The sequence below is a fragment of the Vombatus ursinus genome, unplaced genomic scaffold (assembly GCF_900497805.2).
Source record: "Vombatus ursinus unplaced genomic scaffold, bare-nosed wombat genome assembly UNPS02014813.1, whole genome shotgun sequence".
Classification (NCBI taxonomy): domain Eukaryota; kingdom Metazoa; phylum Chordata; class Mammalia; order Diprotodontia; family Vombatidae; genus Vombatus; species Vombatus ursinus.
The window spans coordinates 24,035,418-24,046,113 of record NW_020954591.1 but is presented as its reverse complement, the minus strand read 5'-3'; the positions used below and the strand labels follow the sequence as shown (position 1 = coordinate 24,046,113).

At 38.4% G+C, this 10,696-nt stretch overlaps 1 protein-coding gene across 1 annotated transcript; it reads right to left on the bottom strand.

Annotated features, from left to right (window-relative positions):
* Positions 1-839: 839 nt before the first annotated feature.
* On the bottom strand, positions 840-7,479 carry SPATA19 (spermatogenesis associated 19). Its single transcript, XM_027877623.1, has 6 exons — positions 7,402-7,479; positions 7,214-7,270; positions 6,737-6,826; positions 6,290-6,381; positions 1,348-1,425; positions 840-900 (listed from the first exon to the last, which is right to left on the bottom strand). The coding sequence occupies exons 1-6, from the start codon at positions 7,477-7,479 to the stop codon at positions 840-842; spliced, it is 456 nt and encodes a 151-aa protein (XP_027733424.1).
* Between the last annotated feature and the right edge of the window lie 3,217 nt (positions 7,480-10,696).

Genomic DNA, 10,696 nt, shown 5'->3' with positions numbered 1-10,696 from the left:
TTTTATGTTCTCTCCAATGGCTGGCTCAGTGTTTGCACATTCAAGAGAATCACAGAAACAAAAAGTCCTAGAGTTGGAAGGTACGCAAATACTATCTTATTCATTGAATAAACCTCTCTACAAAATTAATTCTATTTCTTGCCATATAACAAGGGAACCAGTCATATAGATACTGTTTGAAGATATCCAGTGAGTACTTATAAATATTTGTTGAATGAATGCTCTATAATAATTTTAATTTTGACCTTACGTTTTGTAAGATACTTTAGTTCATTTTTTTTCAAGGTACTGCCACACAGCTGTCCCTCACTATTTCATGTACAACTATATTTGTGTGAAGTTATAGGGGAGATTGAAACTGAAGCCATGAGAATTATTTATCCAAGGTTACACACCTGGTTAGTAGCAGAGCTGAGATTAGAACTCAGGTCTCCTGACTCCTAGTCCAGGGAACAAAAGCTGCTGAGATCTTGATTTTCAGTAAGTTTTTTTCCTTAAAAGCAGGGCCTCATGATCCTTCTGACCTTTGGGCTTTTAAACAGGTGGTGTTAGAAAAGTCTTTCTACTATATTACAACTATAGAATCAAAAATACTTACATGAATCTTGCTTTAGAGTTCCTACTGGAACCAGGGAGATGAATAACAAGATAAATGGAGTAGCCTTCTCACAAGGGCTATTTCTCCAGGCAAACCAAGGGCAGAGCTAGTCTGCCCCCCACACCTGCTTCTTTATTACCCACTTCTGTCCCTACTAGCTCTAGCCTCCCTTTTCTCCACCCCCTCCTACCTCCTCCACCCCATCAAAATTGACCTGCTTTGTTTGTCTCACCTGCTGATCCTAGCAGTCTGAGAAAGAGTCTTGAACACTGGGGGTACATTCAACCATAACTTGAGACACGCTGGACAAGAGAGAGATGGTATGAAATGACAGCAGTCACCTAGGACACCATGGGGCAGAGACTCTAAGGGAGTCACAATGGCCAAGTACTTGGCTTGGGGCTTCCTAGTGATCTGACTGAGTGCCTATGCCTACTTACACAGCAGGAAGATGAACACAGGACATGGGTTTGGATGGGAGAATTCATGGAGTGGTAAAGGAAAATGGAGGTCAATTGAGCTGTTTTCACTGAATGTGGAATTCACCAGGCAGCAACCTAAGAGGCTTATATAAATATCCTGTTTTTAGACTAATTGGGCAGTGACTAAAGAGACCCAAGTCTTTTAGGCAAGGACGCCAAAAGCAGAACAAATTACTTTACCCTAAAGATTAGTCTTTTGGGTTGTACTCTGAACATTCCTATCCCCAAACCAGGAAACCAGAAAAGCCTGCTTGAAAAGAGTCTCACCTTCTTCTCACCTGCTCTATCCTCTCCCGCATGACCTCATCTCTCACATCGCTTGGGACTTGGAAGATACGAGTGTGGCTGTAAAATGTCATTCAAACTTTTTGGTGTTCAAGTTTTTTCTATCTCACCACTCAAGGGGAAAGTGCTAATATGGGATTATAAAAATCTGTTCCCTTGGTCCCCTTAAAGGTGATACCTCCTTCATGGACCCTTTCTCAGAAGAATGGTTTTTTTTATTTTTTTTTTTTAGGCAATTGGGATTAAGTGACTTGCCCAGGGTCACACAGCTAGTAAGTGTTAAGTGTTTGGTCTGAGGCCGGATTTGAACTCAGGTCCTCCTAACTTCAGGACCAGTACCCTATCCACTGTGCCACCTAGCTGCCCCAAGAATGTTTTTTAAATGCATCAGATAACACATATGATTACAAAGGAAACCAAATATATTGAAATAGTTACTGAAAAATTTTAATAAGTTCAAGAACTCCAGATTAATAATCTTTAAATTATACAAAACTCAGAGCTCTTGACCAGCCAGTTTCCCTGAGTAGCAAAATATACACAGCTTATCAGCTTATCAAATGACTTAAGATAGATTAAGTTGCTCGATCATATTCTCCCATTTTCTATTATGATACAGAAACCAGAGGTCTTGTATTTCCCCAGATTTCATAGTAGACAAGTGATACAGCAAAGAGAAATTCAAGCATTCAAATAAAAATAAATATTCTCCCCAAAATCAAAATAAATGTCTATGATCCTTACAATTCAAATAAAGCTTTAGATATCTCAGGGGCATGAAATCTGCTGAATGTCAACTTCTTGTGGCAATGGTTAGTAGTGGTGACAGAGAAAATCCAACATCACAGGTAATGCACAGCTCATTGAGAGTTTATTTTCTTATAGTGTCACTGGTTATTTTTTGAAGCAGAAGCCAATTGGTTCTTTTCTAATGTCCTTATTTTCCCAAGCCTCTCTCATAAAGCTTCCAAGCTGATGGCTGTCCACCAGTCTACAGTTGGCTATCTATCTAACACAATCTAGGTGTGGGGAACCTTTGACCTCAAGGCCACATATGGCCCTCTAGGTCCTCAAGTGTGGCCCTTTGAAAATCAAAGGGCCTGAATGATTTCCTCACACTTGAGGACCTACAAGGCCACATGTGGCCTCAAAGCCACAGGTTCTCCACCCCCGCATATGCTTTCTGCCTCCCTAACTTTGCTCAAATTGTTCCTTCAACCTGTGAAGAATTCCCCACTTTCTCCTCTCTGCATATCCAACTCCAATCCATCCTTTAAGACCCAGCTCTATCTCCATAAATTTCTGCCATGAAACTTCCCTCAACCACCCTCAGGAAAAGTTACATCTCTCTTCTGTATTAATAATACAAATTATCTCATTTTTCACTTCTCCTAGACTATTCTTCTGATATCTTATTATTTAATTTTTCATGTGTCTGACACATATTACAAGCTCCTTGAGGAAAGGGTCTTTGTCTTTTTATATATCTTTATACTCCATATGGTATCTAGCATAGCACTGTATAAATTAATAGATATTTAATGAATATTTTGCCAGATGAATATTAAAGTAAGTTAGTATACCCTAAATGAGTAAAGCCAGTCTGAGTTTTTTTAAAAATTGCCATGGATAGGGAAAGACTGCTTATGGATAATTTATAGTTTATAAATATATAATTTATATGTATGCTTATATATTTTATAAAATATAGCTATATATTATGTAATATACATGTTTATTAGATATATTTACAGATTATCTAACTTATAGAGTCTGATTTAGAGCTAGGGAAAAAACTAAAGATTGTCTATTTTCATCTCACTTCACAGATGAAGAAAGTGGAGACCCAGAGAAGTTAAACAACTTGCCCAAGATCTCACAGATGGTCAGCATCAAATGCGAGATTTGAATTCAGTTCTTCTGACTCCAAAACCAATATCACTCTGTACCACTTTGTAATGGTTATGATTCAGACTAAGAAATGCAAAATCTCATCATCCCTATCTCTAATAATACCTAAAAGAAAGGTATCCATGCACAAGAAAGTCAGCCTCAGCTAGACATGTAGTAAGCAGTTATCTAAAGCTGTAATTTAGAGATCTTGGAAAGCCTTTGACACGTCAGGAATTTGATGAATCAAATCTTTGATGTAGATGCTCCCTCCATTGCCATAGCTCATGACCCCCATCAGCACCTTTGAATCTGGTATCACTCTTGTTCTTCCATAGATCCTCCAAAGAAGATCTCCCTGAAGTGCTAGAATCTTTTTTCTAGGTCTTTCTGTATCAGAAGTACCAATGTATCAATCTGGCTATTAACCTGCACCCCTACCACATAATCAACTTCCTTTTCTAATAATATCCTACTCTTCTAGTACCCTAATGCCACTTGTCTTAAATCCTAATATGACTTCTTAAGCATAGGTCATTATTTGGAATATGTTTCAGTCTACTTATACCCACCATCTGCCTGTTCATTGCCCCAGGGTCACCTAAAACTCTAATTTTTTGGAGTTTGTGGTGTTTCAAGATGTGGAGATACAATATTACCATGATAACATTTGTATGAAAAAGTGGTTTTTTTGCACTGTTTGCCCAATTTCCCAAATGCACTCCAACCAGTTCTCTAGGTCATTGCTCATCTGCAATATTTGTCTTAATTTGTCTTTTACCAACTCAGGGGACTGGCTTTTCAACTGAATGTCATAGTTTGGTCAGGGGTGGGGAACCTGTGTCCTCGAGGCCACATATGGCCTTCTAGGTCCTTGGATGTGGCCTTTTGACTGAGTCCGAGTTTTACAGAACAAATGCTTTTATTAAGGAAATTTGTTCTGTAAAGTTTGGATTCAGTCAAAAGGCCACACTTAAGGACCTAGAGGGCCACATATGGTCTCCAGGCTGCAGGTTCCCCACCCCTGGTAGACAATAGGCATTTTTAATCCTTTTGATTTTTCTTGGATTTTTAAACTCATTTTGAAGAAACATGTATCTCAATGAGAAGGCTCTTTAATGTTCTTGGGTTTGGCACATCTCGTACAATGCCATTCACCAACAGGAATATCACCATTGACATAATTTCTCTTTCATTTGGACCCTGTACAGGATGCTTTCTGTGATAGTGGTGAACACCTTTGTTTAACATACTTATTATATCCTTATTTTGTTTCTATGTCTTGATAATCAAAGTAAACAGGATTCCTCATTGGAGGCAATTCTTTAAAATAGTATTTTATTTACTGAGTCAAATTTTTTATAGTCAACAAGCAATGAAAAGTGAGATTGTGCTCTCTACAATATTAGGTTAACCTTATGATTATGTAGAAAATCTATTTGTCTATGGTATACACACAAATTATGTGTACTTGGTCTTTTCCATCCATTCTTCCTGAATTCTTAAATGCCATTTATCATACTCTCATATTTTCATCAAGGTTACCTTCAAAATACATGTAGACAATTTTCACAAAGTTTTTTTTTAAACAAATGAGAGAGTAGGCACATAGATCAGTTGTAACTGAAATCTTTTCTATCACATTTCTTCATAGTAATGTCATTCATGGTTTCCATTCTTTGGTAGATCTGTAACTAGGACTTTTTGTTCATAGGCTGGCACCACAAACTCTGCTCCAGTCCATATGGAATGAGGTGGAAGGAGCTGCAGCCACTGTACTATGTATGTTGTGGTTAGGAGAGTAGAGAGACCACCCTATGGGACATGTCCCACCCCAGGGGCAGAGAACATGGAATACCATGTTGCCACATCTCATCCCAGACTAACAGAGAAAGCTATTTTGGTGCTTCCTATTTTAACTAATTATTCTTGATAAGTGGCTTTAGTGTACTAGAAAAGTATGATATGATTGGAAAAGGAAGTGAGTTGATTATGTGGTAGGAGTGCAGGTTAATAGCTAGATTGATAACATTGATACTTGTGCATGCATGCTTTTCTTTTAGGTATTATTAGAGACAGGGATATTGAGATTTTGCATTTCTTAGTTTGAATCTTGACCTTACAGAGTGGTACAGTGGAAAAAGCATTGGTTTTGGAGTCAGAAGACCTGAAATTCAAATCTCACATTTGATGGTGACCATCTGTGAGATCTTGGGCAAGTTGTTTAACTTCTCTGGGTCTCAACTTTCTTCATTTGCATCTGTGAAATGAGATGGAAGTAGATGATCTTTAGTTTTTTTCTAGCTCTAAATCAGAGATCCTATAAATTATACAAACTATATATATTTCATAAATATGTAACACATATATAATGTAAAATTATATATACTATATAAACATGTATATATAAATTATATGTGTGTGTATATGTATAAATTATATACATATATGTATATGTATATTAGAGAGGCCTGAGAGCTCAGTCTTGAGGGACACTGGTCTGTAGGCCAGGGAAATGGATGGGAATGTTTGGGGGAGGTTATGGAGATTCAGTTTGAGGGCTGACAGACTTCAAGACAATATTGCAAAGGCATGGGGAAAGTAGAATGGAGAATTCTAGCCTCAGGCACTAAGAAACCTCTTTTTATTTCTATCGCAGATGACGGCTTTGACTTTTGCATTTTAAAAGCTTATTTTCCTTTAGCTTTTAAAGTCCAATGACTTCTGAACAATTCAGGTGCAAAAATAAGAAAAATTTGAAATTGCTTTGAAAGCATAAAAGGTGGGGGGAGGGACTTTTTCCCCATGAATCACTTGAAAGTTTAGAAAAAAAAACCTCTAGAGATGGAACAAAGGTAGGAAAACTTCCAATCCAAAGGACACTTTTCTGGAAAGCAGAGAAGAAAGAGAAGGTAACTGGGAATATGAACTAGTATAGAATTCAGAGGGAAATATCTTTGTCGTGGCCAAATGCAACCACCCTCTACCATTACTATAGGATTTTGTCTCCTAAGGGCAAGTGGGAATGTTTTACCTCCATCTTATGAACTGGATCCTTGTTCTCTCCTCAAGGACCTCTTGGCTCCGATTTACTGATAAGTCAGATTTTGAAACATGATGTTTCACCTAGAAAATCCAGATGAGACCCTCCCTGATTTCTTCTCAGGGCATAGAACAAAAAGTCAAGCCAAGCTCCCTTCCTCATTTCTCTACAAATAGATGACCCATTCATCCTCCCAAGGTCTTTGAGAATGCACTCTAGAGAGACTATCTCTCAGTCACCCCCACTCTCCCCTTACGAATCAGTCTTAATGAAATCCCCTGGTAAGTTTGTCCCCTGAGAATGTATAACTGAGCCACATAGACACCCATGTCCTCTCTTTAGCTGCCCACAGTTAAGGGAGGGGAGTTATTAGTGTTTAGGTACAGTCTCTTTTCTTGGTCTGATCGTCTCCCACCCTCCAACTCTTGTCCCTGTTACCACATCTCTTGTCACATGTACTTCTTGGCCATGAGTTGGAGGACAGTTTGACATCTTTTGTTTGATACCTTGGGAAGCCTCTTCTTCTGTCTGAAACATAAGCAGATGCTCTCTGACGCTTCAAGAGCCCCATCAAATCCCCAGGAATATCTCTTGAAGATACTCTTTTAGGAATTCCCCAAACAGTTCCTTAAGACATTAGTGAACTGGAAGAGGGTATAGCTAAACTCTTATCCCAACCTGCTTGAGAATCTTAGCTAAAGCTCTTCCACTCCCAGAAGTTTCCTAAGGAATTCAGTGGTTAGATCTCAGCTCTAGTCTTCTTGATGAGCAGAGCTCAATTGCTGTTAAATGTTGAAGTTCAGTCTCTTGGTGGCTCACACAGAGAAGCATAGATCCCTAACCCCATTATAGACCCCTCCCTAGGTGGTTTCTACCTTTTCTAAATGGGGATACCCATTCAGAGAGCTTCCTAACCTTTTTCAGCCAGTGTTGCACCACTGATACTGCCTCGCTTTCCACAACTTCAATGTCCTAGAAGAGATTGGGTAAAGTTAGGTCCCACTCAATCCCCGACAGCCCATGCTCATCTTCTTTTCCCTATTTTAAAAGGTGCATTCAATGATTTACTCCCTGGAAATTTTAACACAAGCAATCTCACTTACCGAACTGGTTTTTGGTGGGAAGCAGAATCCCATTTTTTTCCGGGCCATTATGTACACAATCCATGTTGTAATAATCATCCTTTGGCTCAGGCCAAGCCTCCTCCTTAGCTCCCTCCTTCCATAGAAGCAACCTTGGAATTCCCACTGGGCAATGGGGGCAGGGATATTGTGGCAAAACTCCAGTCTGATTGGCTAGCCACTGATGATGTGACAATGGCCACTTCTGTTCTTCTGGGTAAAAGGGAGGGGAATGATATGCCAGGGCAAGGGATCTAAATTTAGATTTAGAGTATTGAGTGGTACTCTAAAGTTTTCTTGTTTTTGTTTAGCTTAGAGTAGGTTTCAGATAAGAATCTAGAGGAGGCTCCCAATAGAATAAGATAAAACCACTTGGGACTTAGGGGAGACATCATGGAGGTGTACCTAAAGGGAGTTTAAAAAAAAAAAGGATCAACCAATCTCCTGGAAGGAGTGTGATTTTATAAACTAAGTGATATGTGGATGGAAGAGCCAATCAGGTCAAAGTTGATCTCAAGGGCTCTACTCATGTCTGTGCCTATGCTTGCGGACAAGTGCAATTGATTATTCCCAAGAGATATCTTGGAACATGCAGACAAAAATCTAAAATAAAGGGAAATGGGGAACAATTCCTCTGAAATTATCCTGAAGTTTCTTGGGACAAAACACATACAAAAAGGGGCATTCTGGTCCTTCTATTTCTTCTGTAATGTCTGCTTGCTGGCAGAGCAGTAAAGAGAAGGCTAATGTGGGAATAACTTCCAAAAAATAGTTTCTAAGGGTTCTGGACACCCAATTGCTCCCTCCCAGAGTCATACTTAGAAAAGTGTAAAATATATAGTTATCCTATAAGCCACCTTATTGACCTTACAGCAGTTAGTTCCACCCTGGGACTACTTTCCCATGTCTTTCACCCTCATAGGATTTGCTGTTGCAAAGGACCTTAGAGGTCACCTAGTACATACCCCTCATTTAACAGATGAGGACACTGAAACCCAGAGAGGTTAGTGGATTTTAACCAAGGTCACACATGTAATAAATAATGGAGCCTAGATCTGAACTCAGGTGTGTTCATTCCGACCCCAACACTTTGATCTCAACGTTAAAAGCACAGAATAAGAGCATAATCCTGCCCGACTTGGCCCTTCTCACAGCTTGGACTCTTGCCATTAGAGTTAAACAGGTTTTTATTTCTTTTTGTCCCTAGTGGTTCTATTTACTATTGACCATATAAGTCATTTAGCTTTCCAGTCTGGGAAAATGAACCACTCAGGATAAGAAAATCAGACTTCTTTTGATTTAAAGCCATCAATAAAATTTGATTCAATCACAATTTATTTTAAGATTCCACATCTGTTGACTGAGAGCAGTTGCCAGGTACACTTTCTGGTGAGTGAGTAAAATTAACTGGTTTGACATTCAGGTGCCCCGGTGAGTTTTATATTTAAAATTCAGTAAGTACTTTTAAAGTGGAACTTCTCCTGATACATGAGGAATGAGAATGAAAGAGAAATAATGTCCCATCAGCCACCATGTTTTCTTCTGTGGATTCAGAGCACTTTCATTTTGAGAATCACTCCATTTTGTTCACACGCACATGTCTGTACTCTCCCATTAGTGCTTGCCATGCAAGCAACTCAGAATGGGATGTACCATGTTTCTCTTCTGCCTCCCTTCCCTACCACTCCCAACTGCTTCCGGGTCCTGGGACAATGGCCAGTGCTTATTTTCATGGCTGATCTCATAAGACTGGTATCTATGTTTTTAGACTGTTTATCCTAAAATGAACATGGGGGAGGGGGTGTGGGAGAAGGCGATGTAACAAGAGAAGTTTCTTTGAGTTACTCTTTCAGTTACACAATTTCAGGTCAGCTTTCATCCACCATAAACTAATATTCTGAACTCTGACTTGGGCCCTGAAATCTAGGATTCTAGGAAAGTAATGCACAATGTGTAAATTAGACAGACAACCCAGTATACTTTCAAACTAAATCTTTACACTAATCTAATAGCTCTGATTTGACTTGTTGGCAAATATCTTAATGCTGGATGCAAGAGGCTCTAACTATATCATTCCTGAGAGCTCCTTCAGGGCTGAAACTGTTAGTTTTTGTCTTCCTATCCTCAATGCCTACCTCAATGACCAGCACATAGCAAGTGCTAAAGAAATACCTGTTTAATCTAAATTAAACAGGAATTTATTTCAAAGGCCACAAACCCTTAAATCAGGGTACACAGTTCAACTAAAACACAATGGGTATTTAAATGGATAGAGGGGAAAAGAAAAAAATTGCCTTTATGCTTATGTGAAATAGGCAACCACCTGCTTGTGATCTCAGGAGCAGGGAAAGGGCTCAGTTGTCCAAAAAATATATTAAAGGCACACATTTGCTTGTATATGAAATCCCTTTACTAGTGGACAGTATTTATAAGAAACAAAGTGACCACTTGACAACATAGTTTCTTCATCTATAAAATGAGGTAGTAGGACTAGATAATTAATCTCTAAGGTCCTTTTCACCTCTAATATTCCGTTATCACATTGCCTGTGGGAGAAAGAAACCCAGGATTCATTTGCTGTAAAGCAGCAGTCCTCAAAGCGTGGTCCATAAATCTTTGAGGCCCCCTAGGATCCTTTCAGGGGGTCCATGAAGACAAAACCATTTTCATAATAACACTAAGATATTATTTGCCTATTAAAACAATCCTTTTTCCAACTATATATCTATGTGAGGCCAGATTCTCTGCATATACTTCAACCAAAACACAGTATCACAGCAGATTGAAAGCAAAAGTAGATATGAAAACTCAGCTGTCTTCTTAAGCCAGATATTAAAGAAATTTATAAAAATATATAAAACAATGCCATTCTCATTATTTTTTGTTTTATAGTTTTTGTTCAAAACTATGTTAATATGCAATGGGTTTATTATTATTTTAAATTAATAAATATTTTAAAATTTTATCAGTTTTAATTTCTACTATGATAAATATGAATAAATATAATCCACATAAACAAAAGCTCTTTGGAATCCTCAATAATTTTTAAGATTATAAAGGGGCCCTTAGATCAAGACAGTTGAGAATCATTGCTGTAAGGTATAAAGAACTAATACAGATTGCTCCCTAAGAGTAGTTGTGATTGCAGAGAGCTCCTAAAGCTGAAGGAGGACCCAGAGGTCCTATAGCATACAAATCATAAACCAGAGAAAGAACTGGTAAGTAGAAGTATTTGTAGAATAATTTTACGTATATACATACCTATTTGTGTGTAATG